Consider the following 24,931-nt stretch of genomic DNA (forward strand, 5'->3'; position numbering starts at 1 on the left):
ATGAGGAGAAGGAGAAGGATGAGGAGAAGGAGAAGGATGAGGAGAAGGAGAAGGATGAGGAGAAGGAGAAGGATGAGGAGAAGGAGAAGGATGAGGAGAAGGATGAGGAGAAGGAGAAGGATGAGGAGAAGGAGAAGGATGAGGAGAAGGAGAAGGATGAGAAGAAGGAGAAGGATGAGAAGATGGAGAAGGAGAAGGATGAGAAGATGGAGAAGGAGAAGGATGAGAAGATGGAGAAGGAGAAGGATGAGAAGATGGAGAAGGAGAAGGATGAGAAGATGGAGAAGGATGAGAAGAAGGAGAAGAAGGAGAAGGATGAGAAGAAGGAGAAGAAGGAGAAGGATGAGAAGAAGGAGAAGAAGGAGAAGGATGAGAAGAAGAAGGATGAGAAGAAGGAGAAGGATGAGAAGGAGAAGGATGAGAAGGATGAGGAGAAGGATGAGAAGGAGAAGGATGAGGAGAAGGATGAGAAGAAGGAGAAGGATGAGAAGAAGGAGAAGGATGAGAAGAAGGAGAAGGATGAGAAGAAGGAGAAGGATGAGAAGAAGGAGAAGGATGAGAAGTAGGAGAAGGATGAGAAGTAGGAGAAGGATGAGAAGTAGGAGAAGGATGAGAAGTAGGAGAAGGATGAGAAGTAGGAGAAGGATGAGAAGTAGGAGAAGGATGAGAAGTAGGAGAAGGATGAGAAGTAGGAGAAGGATGAGAAGTAGGAGAAGGATGAGAAGTAGGAGAAGGATGAGAAGTAGGAGAAGGATGAGAAGTAGGAGAAGGATGAGAAGTAGGAGAAGGATGAGGAGAAGGATGAGGAGAAGGATGAGAAGAAGAAGGATGAGGAGAAGGATGAGAAGAAGAAGGATGAGGAGAAGGATGAGAAGCAGGAGAAGGATGAGAAGCAGGAGAAGGATGAGAAGCAGGAGAAGGATGAGAAGCAGGAGAAGGATGAGAAGCAGGAGAAGGATGAGAAGCAGGAGAAGGATGAGAAGCAGGAGAAGGATGAGAAGCAGGAGAAGGATGAGAAGCAGGAGAAGGATGAGGAGAAGGATGAGAAGAAGGAGAAGGATGAGAAGAAGGAGAAGGATGAGGAGAAGGATGAGAAGAAGGAGAAGGATGAGAAGCAGGAGAAGGATGAGAAGCAGGAGAAGGATGAGAAGCAGGAGAAGGATGAGAAGCAGGAGAAGGATGAGAAGCAGGAGAAGGATGAGAAGCAGGAGAAGGATGAGAAGCAGGAGAAGGATGAGGAGAAGGAGAAGGATGAGGAGAAGGAGAAGGATGAGGAGAAGGAGAAGGATGAGGAGAAGGAGAAGGATGAGGAGAAGAAGGATGAGGAGAAGGAGAAGGATGAGGAGAAGGAGAAGGATGAGGATGAGAAGGAGAAGGATGAGAAGAAGGAGAAGGATGAGGATGAGAAGGAGAAGGATGAGGATGAGAAGGAGAAGGATGAGAAGAAGGAGAAGGATGAGAAGAAGGAGAAGGATGAGAAGTAGGAGAAGGATGAGAAGTAGGAGAAGGATGAGAAGTAGGAGAAGGATGAGAAGTAGGAGAAGGATGAGAAGTAGGAGAAGGATGAGGAGAAGGAGAAGGATGAGGAGAAGGATGAGGAGAAGGAGAAGGATGAGAAGATGGAGAAGGATGAGGATGAGAAGATGGAGAAGGAGAAGGATGAGAAGATGGAGAAGGAGAAGGATGAGGATGAGAAGAAGGAGAAGGATGAGAAGAAGGAGAAGGATGAGAAGAAGGAGAAGGATGAGGAGAAGGAGAAGGATGAGGAGAAGGATGAGAAGAAGGAGAAGGATGAGAAGAAGGAGAAGGATGAGAAGAAGGAGAAGGAGAAGGATGAGAAGGAGAAGGATGAGAAGAAGGAGAAGGATGAGAAGAAGGAGAAGGATGAGAAGAAGGAGAAGGATGAGAAGAAGAAGAAGGATGAGAAGAAGGAGAAGGATGAGAAGAAGGAGAAGGATGAGAAGGAGAAGGATGAGAAGGATGAAAAGGAGAAGGATGAGAAGAAGGAGAAGGATGAGAAGAAGGATGAGGAGAAGGATGAGGAGAAGGATGAGGAGAAGGATGAGGAGAAGGATGAGGAGAAGGATGAGGAGAAGGATGAGGAGAAGGATGAGGAGAAGGATGAGGAGAAGGATGAGGAGAAGGATGAGGAGAAGGATGAGGAGAAGGATGAGAAGAAGGAGAAGGATGAGAAGAAGGATGAGAAGAAGGAGAAGGATGAGAAGAAGGAGAAGGAGAAGGATGAGAAGAAGGAGAAGGAGAAGGATGAGAAGAAGGAGAAGGAGAAGGATGAGAAGAAGGAGAAGGATGAGAAGAAGAAGAAGGATGAGAAGAAGAAGAAGGATGAGAAGGAGAATTCCAAGCCGGCAAAAAGTGTATCTGCAGAGCTCCGCTATTTCTTAGCGGAGCTCTGCAGATACACTTAGCGGAGCTCTGCAGATACACTTTTTGCCGGCTTGGAATTCTTCTTATTTTCATCCTACTTCTTCTTCTTCATCCTCATCCTCATCCTCATCTTCTTCTTCTGAGGATGAAGAAGAAGAAGAAGTAGGATGAAAATAAGAAGAATTCCAAGCCGGCAAAAAGTGTATCTGCAGAGCTCCGCTAAGTGTATCTGCAGAGCTCCGCTATTTCTGACAGTTCTGTGACATTCCCTCCATACAGCGGTTGAAACATTGTATCTATTTGTTTCCATTTATGGAAACAAATAGATACAATGTTTCAACCGCTGTATGGAGGGAATGTCACAGAACTGTCAGAAATAGCGGAGCTCTGCAGATACACTTAGCGGAGCTCTGCAGATAGATACAGCGGTTGAAACATAGGCTATGTTTCAACCGCTGTATGGAGTGAATGTCAGAGAACTGTCAGAAATAGGCTATTTCTGACAGTTCTCTGACATTCACTCCATACAGCGGTTGAAACATAGCCTATGTTTCAACCGCTGTATCTATCTGCAGAGCTCCGCTAAGTGTATCTGCAGAGCTCCGCTATTTCTGACAGTTCTCTGTCACAGAACTGTCAGAAATAGGCTATTTCTGACAGTTCTGTGACATTCACTCCATACAGCGGTTGAAACATTGTATCTATTTGTTTCCATAAATGGAAACAAATAGATACAATGTTTCAACCGCTGTATGGAGGGAATGTCACAGAACTGTCAGAAATAGCCTATTTCTGACAGTTCTGTGACATTCACTCCATACAGCGGTTTCAACCGCTGTATGGAGGGAATGTCACAGAACTGTCAGAAATAGCGGAGCTCTCTGCAGGGACACTTTTGCCGGCTGATCGGGAAAAATCCGATTCGCGCACCCGAAGTAGGCTAATATTCGGATTCGACGCGAATCGAATTTTTCCTGAAATTCGTATCGAATTCCACTTCGCCTGGTTCGATTCGCTCATCTCTAAAAGTCATTATTAAGGCCTGTGTCACATGTGCTTCAGCTTCTATAAGAGCACCCTTCAGCTCCTGGTTGGAAGTGTTACACACAGATACTAATGTGTGTTCTGATTGTCACTTTAAACAAGCTGCTAGCAGGCTTTCAACTAGCTTTAAATACTGCTGGGGCCTACTTGCAGCTTCTTTAAAGTGTCAAGCTAGAGCTAAATGGTACTTTAAAGGATAAGTCCACATTTTAACGAAAAATAATAAATTCAGGTAAAAAATGTGCATTTATTATTTTTTTGTTTGTGGATCCTCTAAAGCAGGGGTCTCCAAACTTTCTAAAGAAAGGGCAAGTTTAGTGTCCTTTAGACTTTAGGGGGGCTGTCCTGTGCCCAGTGGGAGTAAACAATGCCTGATCTTTGGTATTCGGTGCAGAAATAGTTGGTGTTAGTGGGAGGAATAGTGCCTCTTTTGTTGTCAGTGGAAGGAATTATGTCCTCTCATTGGTGTCAGTGGTAGGAATAGTGCTCCATTGTTGGTGTCAGTGGCAGGAATAACGCCTCAAGGGCCAGATAAAGGCAAGCGAAGGGCCCCAGGTCCATAGTTTGGAGACCACTGCTCTAAAGCATTGCAGCAGCGATCAGCAGATCGCTGGTGCCATGCAGGTCTCCCGCTGACATGTCAGTATATCTGCTTTCTCGTACATCCCATATGGGCAAGTAGATACTTACTGACAGGAAGACTCAATGAACTACCATGACGCTGTGGAGTGCCGTGGTAGTTCATTGCAAACTACAAGCCGACAGCCGCAATACTGTGAATGAGTGAGGCGGCCGGAGCCCCGCATGGCCACGTTTTCTTTAAATTGTTTTAAATTGTGACAGCGGGGAGGAGAAGATGCCCTGCTAGCTGTCACCAATGAGGAACGGGGGGTGCGGGGGTCAGTTCAATTATAACATTTTACACTCTGAGTATGGATGCAATATGTTACGAATGCTTTACTTACCCTTTAACAGCTTCAACAAAGCTCAAAAAAGCTTGTTGAAAGCTGTGAAAATGCTTTGTGGAGTTTGCTGTTCACACTGCTCTTCTACAAGCTGTAGCCCATGTAAAACAGGCCTAAAAGAACCAACGGAGGTGTCTTATCTTTTTTTCAGCAACATTTTGATAACTTTAAATATTATAGGGAAGAGTCACAAGGTTAGGTTTTTACTGCTGTCTGCACCAATTAGGGAGATGTTCCTTTCACTTCCTGTCTCAGTGAAAAAAGTGTCAGCTGGACAGGTACAGTGCCTTGAAAAAGTATTTATACCCCTTTAAATTTTTCACATTTTATCATGCTACAACCAGAAATGTAAATGTATTTTATTGGGATTTTATGTGATTGACCAACACAAAGTAGCACATAATTGTGAAGTGGAAAGTAAATAAGTGGTTTTCAACATTTTTTACAAATAAATATCTGAAAAGTGTGGTGTGCATTTGTATTCAGCCCCCTTTATTCTGATACCCCTAACTAAAATCTAGTGGATCCAATTGCCTTCAGAAGTCACCTAATTAGTAAATCAAGTCCACCTGGGTGTAATTTAATCTCAGTATACATACAGCTGTTCTGTGAAGCCCTCAGTGGTTTGATAAAGAACATTAGTGAATAAACTACATCATGAAGGCTAAGGAACACACAAGACAGGTTAGGGATAAAGTTGTGGAGAAGTTTAAAGCAGGGATAGGTTCGAAAAAATATCCCAAGCTTTGAACATCTCACGGAGCACTGTTCAATCCATCATCCAAAAATGGAAAGAGTATGGCACAACTGCAAACCTACCAAGTCATGGCCGTCCACCTAAACTAACAGGCTGGGCAAGGAGAGCATTTATCAGAGATTAAGCCAAGAGGCCCATGGGTACTCTGGAGGAGCTGCAGAGATCCACAGCTCAGGTGGGAGAATCTGTCCAGAGGACAACTATTCGTCGTGCACTCCACAAATCTGGCCTTTATGAAAGAGTGGCAAGAAGAAAGCCATTGTTGAAAGAAAGCCGCATCATGTGGTGAGGATGCTTTTCTTCAGCAGGGACGGGGAAGCTGGTCAAAGTTGATGGGAAGATGGATGGAGCAAAATACAGGACAATCTTAGAAGAAAACCTGTTAGGGTCTGCAAAAGACTTTAGACTGGAGTGGAGGTTCACCTTCCAGCAGGACAATGACTCTAAACATACAGCCAGAGCTACAATGGAATGGTTTAGATCAAAGCATATTCATGTGTTAGAATGGCCCAGTCAAAGTCCAGACCTAAATCCAATTGAGAATCTGTGGCAAGACTTGAAAATTGCTGTTCATAGACGCTCTCCATCCAATCTGACAGAGCTTGAGTTATTTTACAAAAAAGAATGGGCAAAAATGTCCTTCTCTAGATGTGCAAAGCTGGTAGAGACATCCTCAAAAAGACTTGCAGCTGGAATTGCAGTGAAAGGTGGTTCTACAAAGTATTGACTCCGGGGGGCTGAATACAAATATACGCCACACTTTTCACAATTTGTAAAAAAATCTTGAAAACCATTTATCATTTTCCTTCCACTTCACAATTATGTGCCACTTTGTGTCTACCACATAAAATCCCAATAAAATTCATTTATGTTTTTGGTTGTAACATGACAAAATGTGGAAAATTTCAAGGGGTATGAATACTTTTTCAAGGCACTGTAGTAAGGAACATATTAACAGGTAAAGCTAATGTTTTTTTGTAGAGATAAAATGGGAAAGGGCTTCAGCTAGATTGTAAGCTCGAAAGAGCAGGACCCTCAATCCCCCCATGTTTTGCATTGTATTGGTATTGTTCTGTCACATGTTCTGTCCCCCTTTGTAATGTACAGCGCTGAGCGAACTATTGGTGCTTTATAAATACTGTATAATAATAATAATAACTTCCATTAGCTTTATGTTGCTGTCCTCTCTTACTCTCTCCCTACAACCTCCACCAGATTTGTTGATGTCCTCTTTTCCTCACACAATGACATTATCTCCAGGAAAGGAATTTGAGGGGGCAATCTCCATAACTGGCCCACAGACAGCAAGACACCTGATATGATCTACACTTTGCCCTGGTCTACTTAAAGCTAACGTTTAATCTGCATATATTTGGCCTTCCCTGGTTCCTTCTCTCCTCATCAACATGGAAAGTTTTAAATGCAACCTTTCCGTTTCATTATATACTTTTTTTTTTTTTAAGACCCAGTGATATTTTAATTGTGATAACTGAAGGTATCTATGCATTGCAGGTGGTGCATGTGCTGTACATAGCTTCCTGAAAGCATCACCCTGCCTCAAAATACCTCTCAAGAGCTCTTAGGTCTGATGCAAGCCTGACTGTTGTGAGGAGTGGCCGTTCCTGGGCCATGCTGAATTTGCAATCAGTCTGCCCTAGGTAATGCTGACTTGTGATGCTGAGCCTCTATGACTAAAATCCAGTAAATTAAAGGGGCAGGCTAGGGACCGTCAGGCTGGGGATGAAAGAGCTAGATGATGCTGGCTTTCCTCCAGCCAGTGAATGAGACAGGCTCCGTATGACTTGCTGCAGAATCTGATGCACATTGTGAGAAGCGCACAGTGTGCAGTGAAATCAGTGACCGCAATTTCAGTCAACGAGAGGAGCCGCTACAACTATGCAGGGCTGATGAGGGCTGGAGTTCAGCTTTAACCACTTCAAGTCCGGACACTTTCACCCCCTTCCAGGCCAGTTTTCAGTGCTATCACACTTGCAATGACAATTGCACGGTCATGCAACCCTGTACCCATATGAATTTTTTAGCATTTTTTTGAGACATAAAACTTTATTTTGGTAGTATTCATTCATCACTGGGATTTTTATTTTTTTTTGCTATATAAATGAAAAAGTCCAAAAATTTAGAAAAAAAGTGTTTTTCTTATAAAATTTTGCAAATAATCTTTCTTTATAAATCTTGGCCAAAATGTATTCAGTTAATTTAAAAAAAATAACCCAAATTAGTTTATAGCCAAAAATTATACTTTTAAAAAATTATTTTTATTTGTTGTATATTATTTTATATATACCGTATTTTTCGCTCCATAAGACGCACTTTTTTCCCCCCAAAAAAGGGGGGAAAATGTCAGTGCGTCTTATGGAGCGAATATAGAGCGGCCGGTCCGGTATTTCCACCACCGCCGTGCAGAATACCGGGCCGGCCGCTCAGCTCTGAAGTGGGACCTTATGGAGAGGACTGCTGACCTCTGGGGAGGTGGGGAGCGGGTACCTGAATTGGACAGGTACCCGCTCTTACTTCTTTGTTCTTTGATCTTACCTGTTCCTCTATCCAGCGGCGCGCTGTCTTCCCGGCTTCTGTAGCATGACAGCCGGGTGCCAAGTGCGCATGCGCAAGAAGCGGTGGTTTTTGTGAATGGTAAGGCGGTACCTGGGACACATGACAGATCCCAGAAGCCGCCGGACCAATCACAAAGCGCAAGTGCTTCTCGCTCATGCGCACTGGGCACCCGGCTGTCATGCCGAGCGCCATTACAGAAGCCGGGAAGACAGCGCGCGGCTGGATCGAGGAACAGGTAAGATCAAAGAAAAACTCTGCGGAAGTAAGAGCGGGTACCTGTCAAATTCAGGTACCCGCTCCCCACCTCCCCAAAGGTCAGCAGTCATCTGTACTGTCCGCAGTCTCTGGTCATCCCTGTGCTGTCCGCAGTCTCTGGTCATCCCTGTGCTGTCCGCAGTCTCTGGTCATCCCTGTGCTGTCCGCAGTCTCTGGTCATCCCTGTGCTGTCCGCAGTCTCTGGTCATCCCTGTGCTGTCCGCAGTCTCTGGTCATCCCTGTGCTGTCCGCAGTCTCTGGTCATCCCTGTGCTGTCCGCAGTCTCTGGTCATCCCTGTGCTGTCCGCAGTCTCTGGTCATCCCTGTGCTGTCCGCAGTCTCTGGTCATCCCTGTGCTGTCCGCAGTCTCTGGTCATCCCTGTGCTGTCTGCAGTCTCTGGTCATCCCTGTGCTGTCCGCAGTCTCTGGTCATCCCTGTGCTGTCCGCAGTCTCTGGTCATCCCTGTGCTGTCCGCAGTCTCTGGTCATCCCTGTGCTGTCCGCAGTCTCTGGTCATCCCTGTGCTGTCCGCAGTCTCTGGTCATCCCTGTGCTGTCCGCAGTCTCTGGTCATCCCTGTGCTGTCCGCAGTCTCTGGTCATCCCTGTGCTGTCCGCAGTCTCTGGTCATCCCTGTGCTGTCCGCAGTCTCTGGTCATCCCTGTGCTGTCCGCAGTCTCTGGTCATCCCTGTGCTGTCCGCAGTCTCTGGTCATCCCTGTGCTGTCCGCAGTCTCTGGTCATCCCTGTGCTGTCCGCAGTCTCTGGTCATCCCTGTGCTGTCCGCAGTCTCTGGTCATCCCTGTGCTGTCCGCAGTCTCTGGTCATCCCTGTGCTGTCCGCAGTCTCTGGTCATCCCTGTGCTGTCCGCAGTCTCTGGTCATCCCTGTGCTGTCCGCAGTCTCTGGTCATCCCTGTGCTGTCCGCAGTCTCTGGTCATCCCTGTGCTGTCCGCAGTCTCTGGTCATCCCTGTACTATGTCTGCAGTCTATTAGTTCAGAATTTTTTTTTCCTGTTTTCTGCCTCTAAAACCTAGGTGCGTCTTATGGTCAGGTGCGTCTTATGGAGCGAAAAATACGGTATATATTTTTTTACATACTGTCACCCTAGCAGTACAGTGTCACCATAGTGACACTGTACTACTTGTGGGGGATGATGATTTTTTTTTTTACGCTGATTGCTTTTACACCCATAAAGGCTGTAAAATCAGTAATTTCTCCTTCTCTCTGACTGCATTCTATCAGCCATTGAGAAATACTGTGAGAGTTGTGATGGTTACAGCTTGTCACATGGTACAAGGCTGTTGTGAATAGCCTTGTACCATGTGACCTCTGTGATCATTCACAGATTTCACTGGTAGTAAGCAATGATGTCGGGAAGTGACATCTTGTTTACTACAGTTCATGTGATCACTGATTGGCCAATCAGCGATCACATGAATCGGGACTTCACACAGATGTCCAAGACAGCGATCGGTGTTACACAGCGGGCACCGGATCGGAGGACACAGCGGGGACCGGATCGCGGTGCCGTGCGCTCTCAGGCTGTGAATGCGGGCGCCATTTATAAACGGCAACCCGCTCCTGCAATGCTCCCGTCCAGCCGTTTATGTACATGGGCCAAACGGGAAGTGGTTAACCAATTCAATACCGGGCAATTTTACACCTTCCTGCCCAGGCCATTTTTCAGGTTTCAGCGCTCTCACACTTTGAATGACAATTGCGCGGTCATACAACATTGTATCCAAACTAAAATTTTATCATTTTCTACAGACAACTAGACCTTTCTTTTGGTGATATTTAATCAATTTTATTTTTTGCTAAATTGACAAAAAAAGACCAAAAATTTTGAAAAAAAAAAAGTTTTTCTTTGTTATAAAAGTTTGCAAATAAATAATTGTTCTTCATAAATTTAGGCCGAGATGTATTCTGCTACATGTCTTTGGTGAAAATAACCCAAATTAGGATGTATTTTTTAGTTTGTAGGAAAGTTATAGAGTTCACAAACTATGGTATAGATCTGAATATTGATCAATCCTGAAGTACTGACAGCCAATCTAATTTCTTGAGGTCCAAGAATGTCAGAATAGTACAGATATCCCCCAAATGACCCCTTTTTGCAAAGTAGACAGTCCGACGTACTTCATAAGAGGCATGGCGAGTTTTTTGAAGTTGTATTTTATTTGTCATAATTTTTCGGAAAATTAAAAAATTAAAAAAATTAGTTTCACTATTTTTTTTTTTACATATTGTCACCAGTGCAGTACAGCGTCATCATATAACTGGCATGGCAGTGATCAGGGACACTGACTGGTGACAGTATGGAAAAAAAAAAAATTATATATATATATATATATTTTTTTTTTTTATTAAATTGTTTTTCTTTTTTTTAAGATTTTGTTTTTCATATTTCACTATAACCAAAGCAGTACAATGTTACCATAGTAACATTGTACTACTTTGGGGAAGTGATCAGTATTTTTTTTTTTTTTACACAATTTGCTTATAGCAAAGAATTACTTTGCTATAAGCAAGCATTTACCTGAATAACATCGATTCATTCAGGGGTTGTTGTTTTTTTTTTTTTTTTGTGCTTAGCTGTGATTTGGCCACAGCTAATCACACGACATGTGCATGTGATTAGCTGTGACCATTCACAGCTAAGCAGTAGTATACAATGGATGGCATGAATGAAGCCATCCATTGTCATGTGACCTGCTGTGATTGGTCACAGCAGGTCACATGGTACCGGCAACGGGAGCCGATACTCAGATCTGTCATCGGCCGTGTCCGAGGTACACGGCCGGTGACAGATCGCGCCGCTCTGCAGGAGCACAATCTGCACATGTGCGAGAGGACGCCATATGGCGTCCACCCGGAACGCTGATGACATTTGCCGCCCGCCATTCGGCCATAGGTCGGGCGGCAAATGGTTAAGGGAAAAAAAGGGTCTTTAGCACTTATTTGTAGGGTATTAAAGTAGTTGCAGCCAGAATGGCAGTGGGTAACAAATCATAAGAGCTAATCTGCTTTCACTGTTGTCATTGGTTAATTCACATCAGTGTATTTATCCCAGGGAGTCATGTCTTCAGTTCACAGTTATCACTGGTGTTTGAAAACAATAAAAAGACGACACATAGCTGGTAATAAACACTACACAGATTTATTAGGCATGATAAATGACCTATGCTCATCACATTAGAGATATTCGCACCAAAGAAAGACTGAGGCACATTGGCGTGATCAAGTTGTGCAGAGGCTTGCGTTGAGGTTGTGCCAAGCTTGTCCGGGCGTGAAGAGGTGACACAAGTTTCCACAAGACATCTCCCATACCTCAGATCTAGGCATCTCCGCATCCTCTTAATAATAATGGCATTGGCTACTTCGCAGAGCCTTTACTGTACAAAAAAAAAAAAAGCACGCTTCGTCCACACTATACATACGTTCTCACGCTGGTGGAAACGAGTGTTAACAAAATCACTTCTCGTACCAGTTTTGCAAAGTCTTTAAATAAGCCTTTAATTAAAATGTCTTTTGTTTCTGTACCCATTCCAATGTAGAAAAAGCAATATTAAAAACACAGTGCCGTTTGGTTATACAATAGAAAATAACTTTGCACACTATATAGGAGCTTCAATATACAACATGCAACTATCTAGAAAATGCAGCTGTACAAAAACGCCACATTGTTTTAATTGTTAAGAGGAAAACTCATGTATATAAATACTGCAGCACTGTTACAGTAAATCCAGTTCATCCATATTTAGAGTGCTGCTCTATACTTCATTCAGGCTTCAAACACTGAAAGAGCATGACCAGACTGCACACACTGCGGCTGTAAGTGCTTTTTTTGAGCAACATGTGTTCTTTAAGGGCCACTAAGCATAAGCTACATCACTTTAATAAACTGATCGCGACGCATTTGTTTCCTTTTTTTTTTTTTTTTTCACATAAATTTATTAAAATGTTTCCATTAACATTACAATACATTTCCGTCCACCGCAGCGACATTGTGATGGTTACCATTGCAATATGCTGCATTGAAAAAAATTACTACATGCAGTATATTTTCCAGTGCACAGCACAGTAACTCTGTGCTGTGAACTGAAACCATTGGAAACCAGGCATTTTGCCTTGTCTCTGTGTTGGGACTGCGCTGGAAATAGCTGCCAATGCAACCCCGCCACATCAGTTGTGAACAAGCAGTGAAGGTAAAGCACATGTCCACTTTGAAAACTGAATTGTTACTTAGCTAAGTGAACAAGATGAAGCTGTTCTGCATTCAATCATTCAAATATGTGTCAGCAAAAATCCTATTTTCTTCCATTTTCTTACACATGATTGGGTATTCTCAGCAAAGTAAATTTTCACTTTGCTTCGCCTCATTCACTAAAGTGTAAGTTCACCCTTTCAGAAAAAAAGGAATAGGTGAACTAACACCATACACCCTGTAGCGGCTTGGGTATTTGAAATCCATTCTTCTCCCTTCTCTGTGCAGCGCTTCTAAGATGGATCAGAGCGATGCTCTGACCAATCAGAAGCACTCTGATCCACCCCAAAAGCGCTGCACACAGAAGAGCAGTGATTTAAAATGCCCAAACCTCTTCACAAACTGCAAGGGCACTGTCAGCTCTTCAGTCATGAAGGTAATTACATTTTGTACTGGGGGGGTTCTACAGTGTTCACTTTTTCATTACAGAAGAGGTGAACTAGCTCCTAAAGTGGTAGTACATTTAGATTGGTCACTTTTCCCTACAGGTAAACTTATAATATAGCTTACCTGTAGTTAAAATGAAAAGTGCATATTTAGAAGATATTCGCATGTTTTGCAGGCAGTGACATCACCGGAGCATGCGCATTGCGCTCTGAATTGACAGCACGCTGCTGGAGGGCTTCGTTTTACACGTAAGTCTTCCATATTGTGCTATGCGATGCACACTAGCAAATTTTGCCATTAACTTGCTGGGGGACCAGATTTTTTTTTTTTTTTTTTTTTCAAATGACTTTACTACCACTTTAAGCCAAAGGAAAATTCACTTTTCAGCATGAGCATGCTCTGCTCCTTTAGTAACTCCCCCCCACCCCATTATTGTAAATCTAAGTACCTTTAATATTATGTTCTTTAACATAGTATAATCTCTGTTTTATATTTAGTGGTCTTTTCAAGCCAGAAGGTTAAATAGTATAGCTGTACAAAACTACAACTACACCTTTGCGTATTCTGGAAACAACTGAGCATAATGACTAGCTGGGGGAAATCAATTTGCAGTATATTAATGTGAATTTGATTGAAGAGATGCACCTGCTGCCCTGTACACAAAACCAAATGAGGATATACTAGCACTGCATATCTTGTTCTTGGCACTGGTAAATGCATCCTTTTTATACAGAGGTAAAAAAAAGTTGTTTTGGCTGGCATTCAGTAAGGTTGATTGAATACCACAGTCAAATATACTGATAACTAGAACTACTTTGCACCACTGTTCCTCTGCCAGCCAAACCTCCCAACCAAACAGGGGCTGACTCTGCATTCCAGCCTGAATGGTAATAAAATTGAGTGGCTTAGTTGTGTCTATATTGACAAGACACATAACATAGTCGATTAAAAAAACCTGAAAATATCAATTTTGTAGGCTGTAAAAGGATTATGAATATGCAACCTCTCAGCTGCCTGTTGCTATCCTAATATCACTCGCACTGGAAATTATAACATAATTCGCCCACAAAAAGGCTGCCACAACTCACGATCAATAGATCATTTTAAGATCGCATTCTTAGATTGGGCAAAATTTGGAACCTCTGCTGCCTGTGCTGGAGAGATTTGTATTCACTTCTTTCTGTAACCACACAATGAGGATAGAACATATATCCTGGAAAATGGGGTTTCATTGTGCTCCTGCTGGAACGATCTCCCCTTGCTTGCTGTTCTGGTGGCACTTCTTACCTGGACAAGGAAAGGGAATATATTCCACATATGCACATGATGGCAAAGAAGACCTCTTCCCCACTCTAACAAAAACTAGAGCTAAACTTTTAAAGATGGCCAGGACACCCTATGACTAAGAGCACTTGCTCGCAACGCGTCAGGGTCGGGCTGTAGCTGTTTTGACACCTTACCACCGGCACCACAAGGGGTCCCGGCGGCAGCTTGCAATCGGTCAGTAATCTATTTTATTTGCTTTCTTGCTGTATACATACCCATTGTGTGGAATAAACATCCTAAGGCGATATTGCACTACTGGCCTCCTCTGTTGTTTCTTTCTGAGCTCCTGTAGGAGCCAGGTACATCCGCAGAGTGGTTACCATTTGGGAAGGCTAAGTGCAAACCGTGGGATAGCGAAGGAGGCATTGACCAGATCTGACCAGACCTTTTTGATGAGATGTCTGAAGTCTGATGTCCTTATTATATCATACAAATGCGCAAAAAGGTTGCGTATCTGGTGAGTGCGCAATCTACACTTTAATTGTCTCACCTTATCCACAATCTGTGCCTTTTGGATACCAGAAGATCATTTGAGATCTCGTTCACGCCTGCACTCTGGACTTATGTTTTAGACACAGTGTTTTCTTTCACGTTTATATTGGCCACATATTCTAGTGGCACATACATAGATGCACAGTGTCACTTTATATATTTGTGTGCACTTTCTTACATGTTTATATATGTATTTATTTATTGGTTTTAACAGCGCTGCACGTTTGTTTTTTATCTGTTTTAGAGGTCTTATATGGTGCCTTTTGTGTACAGCTGCTGTAATCTGGGAATTGATAGACTGGAAGGCGCTCACTTACTTTATATGTTTTTAAAACTTTAAAGCTAGCCATACATGGATCGAATTTTGGCCAATTCCCACTGAATCCATTTAGAATTCAGTGGGTGGCCCTGTTGACACCACTCCGTTCAACAAAGTTTGAAATTTATTAAAGAACCCGGGCAGAAAATTGTCAATCTAGTCCAGTCAGATACAGGCACTGTTTGAGTACTCTGAGACCTGAGGGGAATCAAGTGATTTTTCTCATTCAGCCCATGAGGCTGAACGAGAGGAATGTTAACATTTATGGCCAGCTTAGGGGCCATACCACTCTGGAGAATTTGTTGCGAAAGACAATCTATTGATTCCCATTCGATTGAATGGCAGCTGCACCCTGGCTATTTTGCTGGTGGTGAATTAATAGGATTGCCAGTGTCCCCTACTTGTACATATAGCAAGCTCTGTGAGAAATGCACAAAATCTCCTTTTTGGGACACAGGTATTTATCAAGGTGCAAGTGCCATTTTTTAGCCTTTATGGAAAATCTGATTGCTTTAACTAGCACAGACTGTAGCCTGATATGCCTGTCTTTTGCAAGGGTAGATATAGAGGCTTTTATATGTGCCCTTGTGCTTTAATCTGCAGTGTGTCTGCCACTCAGTAAAAGGAGCAGGAAGACTGATCTCATTATGTTTCTGTCAAAGAATGGGTTGTATTGGGTTAAATACAGGTCCCCCCCTCCCATTGTGATACATCCCTGGGGCAAAGTAATGAGCTCTAGTGTAACTAAAGCATGAATGTGCCCCTAGTTTAAATATATACAGTATATGCACACCTGGCTTGTTCAAGGTATATACTCAGGGCAAGCAATTCAAATATATCCCTTGATGAACACCAACAAAAAGCTGAAAGTCAAATAGCTGCTGGGAGAGGTGCGCTTTGCACAAAATCATCACTTTTGTTATGGGGGCTTGTTTGAAAAAAGCTTTGCCATCCCTGACTAGATGCAAGTAATGAATTTCCTGATGCAAACTGTAGTTTTGTGGCTTAAAATCTATAGTGTATCATAAAAATAAGGTGCTTCTATATGAAAACAAGCATCCTGTCTTGTGAGTTCATAAGGCATTAGACAATGCTTTACGCTGCCTCTGTCCAGATGGTATAGGGCCTATTCACACCATGTGCACTTGTCTGCATTGCTCAACGCAGGTCAAATGTAATCATAAGCAAAAATCCATTTGTTTCCATTAGGCCCAGTGGGTGAAAAGAAACATGCTGCTGCATTTAAATGCAGCGCAACATGCTACAATGCAACACAGCATGCTTTATTACATGTTAAGCAAAGATATTTATTGTGTTATGGCTCCTGAACAAAAAAAAAAACCCATCAAAGCAATAGGTTGAAAAAATATACATCAGCGCAATGCAAGAAAAATTACAGATGTCAACAAACATCATCTCCAAGTGCATTTAGCATGCATCAGTCTGTACTAAATGCAATGGAAGTGGTGTGAATCCAGCCTTGCTGAGAGCAATGCATTATAAAACACATCCAATCTCTCTCACATCTAAAGAGTGCTAGGACCCATTATTGTGAATGCAGTGCAAGTGCTTTGTTCCTAGTTCATTATAGAAAATGGTACAGATAGCAGATTTTGGAAGTTCTAGTTATCACCACTTTATTTAACCCTATCCGGCCTAATGGTACCTTGGCCCTGGTTCACACCACTGCGACTTCAGGTGTGACATGCGATTTACAAATCACACCTGAAGTTGCACCTAATGTCTTGTCTCTAAATATCACCCAAACTGTACTCTCCGCTCCTCGCACGACCTCCTACTCTCTAGCTCCCTTGTCTCCTCCTCCCATGCTCGTCTCCAGGACTTCTCCAGAGCTTCCCCCATCCTCTGGAACTCTCTACCCCAATTTATCAGACTATCGCCTACTCTGCTCACTTTTAGGCGATCTCTGAAAACCGATCTCTTCAGGGAAGCCTAACCTGCCCTCAGCTAATACTGGAAACTTCTACTCTTCCAACCAGTCCATGCCCCACAGTTACTACCTTTTGTACCACCAGCCCCTCCCTCCTAGATTGTAAGCTCCAAGGAGCAGGGCCCTCAAATCCCTCTTGTATTGTTACTGTATTCTATATACTGCCTCCCGTTATATTGTAAAGCGCTGAGCAAACTGTTGGCGCTATATAAATCCTGTATAAATCCTGTATAATAATAATAATGTATTTCTATGGCACTGTCTTAATAGGTGCGATTTCAAGTAGCGTGATTTGAAAATTAGTTCCTGCATTTTTTTTTTTTTACCACTTCAGTGCGATTTAACTCTCACAGACTATAAGGTACATGGCACTTGTATCAGCCCTACTTTGAAGTCGTGCTTGAAATGGGACTAAATCGCATCACTCTGAAATTGCATTTGGTGTGAACCAGGGCTAAAACTATCACATTGCTTGTAATCATTTGTGTATTGTTACTTTTAGAGCTTACAGAAAGTTGGTAAAGTGTAGATGAATTATAGCAATGCTGAATAACTTAGAAATTAGAGGATCATAGTTATGGTGGTGGCAGCAAAAGGGGTAATTGCAGATAAGCTCACATTTACTGGTGCATCAGGCAAAAAAACTGTTTTTTGGTCAAAAAGCTATGCACTTTAAAGCAGTGGTAAACCGCGTCTAAGAAAAAAAAAAAAAAAAATCAACTGCAAGGTAAAGGCATAATGTGCTAGTGCATACTAGCACATTATGTAAAACTTACCTAAATACGAAGCTCTCCAGCGGCGCGCTGTCACCATTGTGGAGGCTTCCATCTTCACCCGGTCTTCATTTTGGATTCCAGCTGGCTGGCTGAGCCGCGATGACGTCACTCCTGTGTATGTGCGCAGGAGTCTCGGGACACGGCCCAGTGCTCTGAAGGAACGGAACGGGTATGCCGTTCCTTCAGTGCGCATGTGCTACTGTAATAATAACCTGCATATCTCCTGAACGGTGCACATTTAGGAGATATTCTTTTTACCTGCAGGTAAACTTTATTCTAAGCTCACCTGTAGCTAAACTACCACTTTAAAGCACAGCACATTTGTTGATGGGGCCATCTTCAGCTCTCCCTCTCACTTTACAAGGCAGAAATTACAGGATTTGCAGGGCTTTTTATGAGGCCTGTTTCACATGGGCTTCAACTTGTGTGAGAGCAGTGTAAACAGCAAGCTTTGACAAAGCATTTGCAGAGCTTTCAGCAAGCTTTGCTAAAGCTTTTAAAGTACCAGTCAGCTCCAGTTTGTAAATGTTGAACACAGATCATAAAGGGAGTTCTGATTGCCACTTTAAACAAGCTGCTAGCAGGCTTCACCGCTTGTTGGAATCCTGCTAGCAGCTTGTTTATTCTTGTGCAGTCTACAAGTGGGAAGTCGCTGTTTGGTAAGACAGTTCCTTTACAAATAGCTGGTAAAAACTCCTGATGTGAAGGAACTACCTATCAAAATGCAGAGTACTATTAAGCAGATACCTCCGCTGCAGAACCGGCTATTTTTAAAGGACACGGCCGACTTAGAGATGCAGATTGTGAACTTTGTTTTTGTTCCTGGTGCCCAACAGATGGCAGCCCAGCCGAGCATACAGCAGGCCACATGATAGGCCCCAGGTGGTTGGAGCCTATATTAGGTTTTTGTGTTATGTGATTGTTAGGCAGATTTCCCCTTATTCCTGTCACAGTAGCAACATTGTCCAGGAACAGAAAGTGAGGGAATATCCCTTCCCTACTCTAAATCAAAATAATTATTAAAAAATGGCCAGAATTACATTTCATAAGGGATCTCTAACCACATTTGGCCTTGTTTTAAAATTCATTAGTACAGAATATGAAAAGATTTATGGGATGACAGCTCTTACATCTGGAATCCAAGCACCCTCCAGCTGCTGGCCATGCAACTTGGGGGTTGCCAAAGGGCGTGGGAGGCATGCAGAGTCAGATAGGAAATAGGGACTGTTACCTTCCTCATACTCCCTTTTGCCTCCCCAAAGTTTAAAAGGAAGTCCCTGTGCAGCCAACTGCCAGGACTGAGTGTTACATGGAGCGGGGCAGGATGGTGCTTGTTGAGTGCCGGATGATTTTGACTTTTACTTTGGGCATTATAAGCAAGGTGTACTGTAACGGGTGATGCATCTACTCCTAGAGATGGATGCAAAATTTTACAGTTTTATTGGAAACCATTTCCTACATGATGCTCCCCCTTGGTTTTCTACCAGGTAGGTATCATAACATGCTGATTTGTAGAAAAAGGCCCTGTTACATAGGACTCAACGGGCTCCACTGCCACCACCTTTGTGACTGGGTAAGTAAGGAAAGCCATAGCTTATGCAATTTTGTTTCCTGCAACCAAAAGTTGCAAGTAAAGGAAATCTCTTGATTCCCCCATCAATTGTGTTTAATCGGTGGAGGGGGGTGCATGAGCAGCCATACCTACCAGGAAAATACAATGATTATTGCTAGCGGCAATTTGGCATGCTGGTTGTTGTACCCAAGTGGATTGACGGATCTACTTGGGTACAGTCAGCATGCCCATAGTTGGGATAGAATCTCAGCCGGTCCATGCTGAACGGCTTAAAGCGGAACTACACTGTATCTGAGCACCACAAACCAAAAGCACTATTTAATTTATTTGTAATACTCAAAGCAAACTCTCCTATCTATCTATGTCTCCATGCTTTATTTTTTTATTTTGCTGAGAAATCACTTAGAAAAACACCCACCTAGCATTTCTGGCCATGGCCATATTGAGTAAGGGCAGATGATTCATGTAGCAATTACTTCCTGGAATCCATCTGCCCTTAGCTCAGACATGCAGGCAGGAGGGTGCGCTTAGCTGAGGACACCCCTCCTGAAGACTCCTGTGATGCATGACATCATATGCCTAGGCATGGAAACTAGGTAGTAACTAAAGAAATGTAAAAAAGTTGAAAACAAGTAAATATAATACACTTTCCTATCTATGTACCAGTGCTAGCAAGGATTCAAAATAATCAATGTTGATTGAGAGAGTGACATTCTACTTTAAAGGCCACTCAATAAAGGAATCTTCTATACCAGGGGTGGGCAACCTGCGGCTCTCTTGCTGTTGTGGAACTACATTTCCCATGAGGCATTGCAACATTACAAAACTGACAGTTACAGCTACGACTTGCAGAGGCATGATGGAACTTGTAGTCCTGCGGCTCTCAGGTTGCCTACCCCTGTTCTATACTAATGTTTTGTCTGCTCACTTTATAGTGCTCTCTGAATGGACAAAACTATACAACTAATTGTGCACTGTTGTGCTTTTATAACTCCCACCTGCACATTTTATTTTCCATTCCATACTCAAGAGGCTAGTTTGCTCAAAACTGATGTATCAATTTACAAAAATGATGACAAGTGAAATTGTCAGTTGCTGTATTTACCTGTTGTGAACTGGAATGGTAAGTCCCCCATGGTATTACTCATACTGTATAGCCTGCATGATATAGGTGTAAGGTAGGATAACTCAAAATAAAATGCAGATATGCAACACAGAGATATCAGATCAACATGCCGGCCTCCAAACAAAACAATACTTTTGACCTGTAAGCTTCATGCCTAGAGACTAAAAGGATGGAATGAACCTACTGGGGGATCTTGGGGGTTATTGATTCACAAAAGCTGGAGCTTTTCATATGGCTTGATGCTGGTCTACAATATAAAAATAGGACATACGGTTAAAGAGCTGTTACCAGGTGAGTAAGGGCTTTTGTTTGCATCTAGGCCGCACTTTCTCCATATAAATCATTGTAAAAGAAGCAGCTAAATGCAACTCTGTAGTAAGCAAAAGGCAAATCAAAAATACCAGCATAATGCATTTGACTTTGGTTATGGGTTATCACACTGTCCATGAATCCTAAAGCTGCTCATAACATTGACAAACATATGTGCAAAGAAGTAAGGTTAGCTGAAATCTATATCCCTTGTTAGGAAACTACAGTGGATGATGGGACAAAGTTCACAGCTCTGTAAGAATGTTGCCACACTGGGCAGAAGGCTCTACCTGGCGTCATAGAACCAATGACAATTCTAGGCAGTGAAGCCAATGTTTGTGTTAGACTGGTGTAATGCAAGTTGGCCTTGCTACTCAACTACACCATTTCTCCAAGAGCTGAGGGGGGGAAATCCGAAATGCATGCCATTTATTCCATTTCAGCAAGTGTAGAAGGCCTTTCATACAAATATTTTCAAGAAGAACAAATTTAATTTGCATATTAATACTTAAAGTGAATCTGTGGCAAGGTTATGAAGATTCAAGTTTTTTTTGTAACAGTTGAGCCTTGAAACTCTGTAGCTGCAGACACTGGAGCAATTAAAAGATCACAACAGAAGCGCTAAACTTATTTAAAGTGGACCTTCGTTTTTTTTTTTCCCTTCACTTGTCTCCTCCCCATCCCTATAACACAATTGCAAGAAAAACATTTTTAATGCAAATTTTTTTCCCCTTAAAGTTCAGATATGTAATTCTTGTATAGACAAGAATGACGTAGCTGAACGCCACAAGTCACTGTGGGATCCCTTGGAGCATTTCTGGACATGATCACGGCATTGTGAACTGCCTCCTGGGATTTTTAACTCGCTCATCTCAGGGGCAGCTTGCAGGATCTCACGCACGTGCAGAAACAATTTACTGGCATGGCCCAGAACATTTCTGCGTATGTGTCAGATTTGAATTCAAGATGGTGGCACCAGAGAGAAGCAGTGTAGGGAGAACTTTACTGAGTCACTGAGAGACTGTTTAAGAGGGTCGGTTAAGCAGTAGGATTCTGCAGTCATCTGAAAAGGTGTTCAGGCCCATTTAGTTGAGAATTTTGTAGGAGAATCTTGGGCTATGCAAATCAATTGCTCAATCTCAGCTATTTTGTCTAATTTAGGGGGTTGGGAGGTACCCCAGTAGATCAGGATGCATAACTTCACAGCATTGACCATATGCATGGCTAGGGATTTGAAGTAGACTTTGTGGAAGAGAGGAATGGTGCAGGAGAAATTGAGCTGGGGTGTGATCTAAGTTATAGGTGGTTACCTGAGAGATGGTGCGGTGTACCTCAGACCAAAAAGTTTGGTTGTGTGGGCACGACCAACAGATATGCAGTAGAGTCTCCCAGTCAGTCTGGCATCTCCAACAGGTCTCCGAAAGATCCAGGCGGAATTTGTGTAGGAGAGCGGGGGTTCGATACCAGGGAGCCTGGATTTTAAAGCCATTTTCTTGGGTGGAGACATTTTTTGAGCCTTTATGGATGTTTAAGTGAATTCATTCCCAGTTCTCCAACAAAAGGGAAAGAAGTCCATTTCCCATGCCGGGCAGGCTGTACTGCCGTTGGGAGTGATGTCTGTAAACAACAGGGAGTGCATTGTAGAGATCGGGTGGTGTTGGGAGGCCTTCCTGGAGCATAATGACTCGAAAGGTGTAGGGTCTAGAAACCTAGAACTCTCTGTCCAGAGAGCGTAGGTAGTGTGAGAGTAGTAAATAAGTTCAGGGGGGAGTGGAGGGTTCTTCCCTTCTAGAGGGAAGGTTTTTGTGTGGCAGTAATTTGACCTAATCAAAGAAAGGGTACACCATTGCTTTATTGTGGAGCCAGCTTTCAGCTAATAGAAGGGAAGTCTGGGTTGAGACAAATTGTTTTAATTGGGCCAGGAGAAGATGATAAAGAGGTGGATTTGCAAATGTTGCTAAAACAGTGTAAGATAACTTTACCTACAAGCAAGACCATGCTGGACTCCATGGAGTGGTAAGTATCTTTTGTACAGGGACAATTCTTAGGATCAAAAATTTGTTTTAAATACTAAGAGTGGAGTTCCTCTTTAAGTTGTTCTCATTACTGACTCAGCAGCCTTCTCACCTCTATTGTTAAAAAAAAAGAGAACATGTGCTCTGAGATCAGACAGAGTTTCTGAGAAAATGATGCTCATCCTCTTGCATCCTCTTGGATGTATTGCTCCACAGTGCCTGCAGCTACAGAGGTCAGTGAGTACTTGTTTTAATGCTCATTTATTGCATGTAAAGGATTTTGAAAAATTTAAATGTGCATGACCTGGCTACAGGTTCAATTTAGGCAAGTCTTGAAAAAACATTTTCTAAAAAAGATCAAATAAGATAATTTATTGTTCACGAGAATCTTCAATGTTGGGCCCGATTAACCCTTTAGGAATACTAAGTAAAAGTTTTAACTGACAAATCTAGCATATTATGGTGCTGCAGATTTTCATTGTACAACAGCTGGGGACTAGTGGTTCTGACTCCTGCCCTCTTCCCCAGGACTCTAGACTCGGTTAACTTAGCATCAAAGTTATATATCTTTCTGAAAAATGTGTATGCCAATATTTTTTTTATATATATAAAGCATTGTATATTTTAATGAACACTCTTGCTGTATAAACATAATGCAGGAGGCAGATAAGTGCATCAAACAGGGGAACAAAATAAACCTATCTGCTTAATACTTTAAGCATTTTTCCATGTTCACAATAATAACTTGGATCTTTTTTACATCTGTGGCAAGATAAAAAAAAACAAGATATTGATACAGAGCTATCCTGTAGATACAGTCATTACATCTGTATGACATGCCTATCATTGTGCTAATTAGTGACCATACTTGTTCTGTGTCTTCCGTTAGGTGTGGCCCATCTCTTGCTCACTGGGTGCCAGTTTTGGTTATGTTGCCAGCCTCCTCTTGGCACCATTCTGGATTTACTGGAACAGGAAACAACTGACATACAAACGAAGATAGCAGGGACGGGCGGATGATGAGAGCTTCTGTGCAATGAAACTCAGGCCACCTTATCAAGTTCTGTCCCCATAAGAGACACTTGTTACCTCTGTAGAAATATTACCCTGAGAAATGGCATCTTTCAGAACATCGCTGAACAATCATGTCCTCGTCGTGTTGCCGTCAAACGTCATGTTTGCAAAAGCAGGTCAATAAAATATTTTTGTGCAGCTGCGGTACAGGCGCTGTGTGCGTTGGACTCGTACCATGTGTGATGTTTCATGAGGCGTGTGCTTGCTTCACGTGATCAGACAGCAGTTTATACACCTCGAGCCTAATCTCTTCTTCATGGGGTTTTTCTTTGGAGTAAGAATAGCTATAATGGATTCATCAAAGACGGCCTTCAACCCTTTCTGTGTCAGAGCCGAACACTCAACATAGCAGCATGCCCCGATCTGTCAACAGGAGAAATAGGTGCTTAGAGTCTGAATCGGTCAAAACATTTATCTGCATTTTTTTGCTAGAACATTACTTAGAACCCCCACACACATATATATTTTTAAGCAGAGGCCCTATAGAATAAAATGGTGAAAGTTGCAGTTCTTTATGTCAGACAGTATTTGCGCAGCGGTTTTTCAAATGTAAACTTTTTTTAAAAAACACACTTTAATGAATTTTAATGCACAAAAATACAATAGCCAATTGTTTGATAAAATATGTTACGCTGAGTAAATAGATATCTAACGTCTTTAAAATTGCATCCACCTATGGAATGGCGACAAACTACGGTACTTAACAATCTCTGTAGATGACGCTTTTAAAGTCTTTACAGGTTACCAGAATTATTGCTTTCCCTATAATGTTTGTGGCCATATCACACTTGTAGTGCAAACACTGATTACATATGCGTGAGGGACCTATGCATGTGTGTGAGAAAGGGGGGGTGGTGCTTTAAATTTTGTGTTTTGTTTAATTTTTTTTTTCTCTATACTTTTTTTTGCTCACTTTTATGGCTATCACAAGGGAGGAACAACATCATAATATTCCCTGTGATAGCATGGGCAGTGAGAGGTTCTCTTTATTGAGAGATCTTGGGTCTATTAGAATGCATGAAGGTAAAACACCTTGAGCCTTTCCAACCACTTTAAACATGTAGGGCCAGCTTAGTGCTGTTGTGATATAGAAACAAATCACATCATCATCATCATCATCATCATCATCATCTAATAAAAGATTGAAGATTTGGACAAGCGGGTATTGTATGGCCAGATGGTTTATATTGCTGACCTGCTGGAAATTTTCACAAAGAGAAACTTAGCACAGAGGATAGATCAGTGCTACTATTGTTGTACTTGAAATTGCTAGCTGCCTGGCAGTCACACTGACCCTCTCACTTCTATTTAGCGACCTGGAAAACAAGGCTGGTAAG

General features: G+C 42.6%; 2 protein-coding genes across 3 annotated transcripts in view; one reads left to right on the forward strand and one right to left on the reverse strand.

Moving 5' to 3' along the window:
• The window catches only part of PIGF (phosphatidylinositol glycan anchor biosynthesis class F), a 39,757-nt gene extending 16,016 nt beyond the window's left edge, over window positions 1-23,741 (forward strand). For both annotated transcript variants that reach the window (XM_089653917.1, XM_089653916.1), the window contains one exon: window positions 23,410-23,741. In XM_089653917.1, the coding sequence (XP_089510043.1) occupies window positions 23,410-23,523 (114 nt within the window). In that variant the 3' untranslated portion in view covers window positions 23,524-23,741. The remainder of the gene's footprint in view (window positions 1-23,409) is intronic.
• RHOQ (ras homolog family member Q) overlaps window positions 11,118-24,931 on the reverse strand; it is a 78,170-nt gene continuing 64,356 nt past the window's right edge. The window contains exon 5 of the mRNA XM_089653918.1: window positions 11,118-23,957. Within this exon, the coding sequence (XP_089510044.1) occupies window positions 23,802-23,957 (156 nt within the window). The 3' untranslated portion in view covers window positions 11,118-23,801. The remainder of the gene's footprint in view (window positions 23,958-24,931) is intronic.

This window comes from Staurois parvus, unplaced genomic scaffold (genome assembly GCF_062004578.1).
Source record: "Staurois parvus isolate SC_StPar_1 unplaced genomic scaffold, SC_StPar_1.0 ptg000727l, whole genome shotgun sequence".
NCBI classification, from domain to species: domain Eukaryota; kingdom Metazoa; phylum Chordata; class Amphibia; order Anura; family Ranidae; genus Staurois; species Staurois parvus.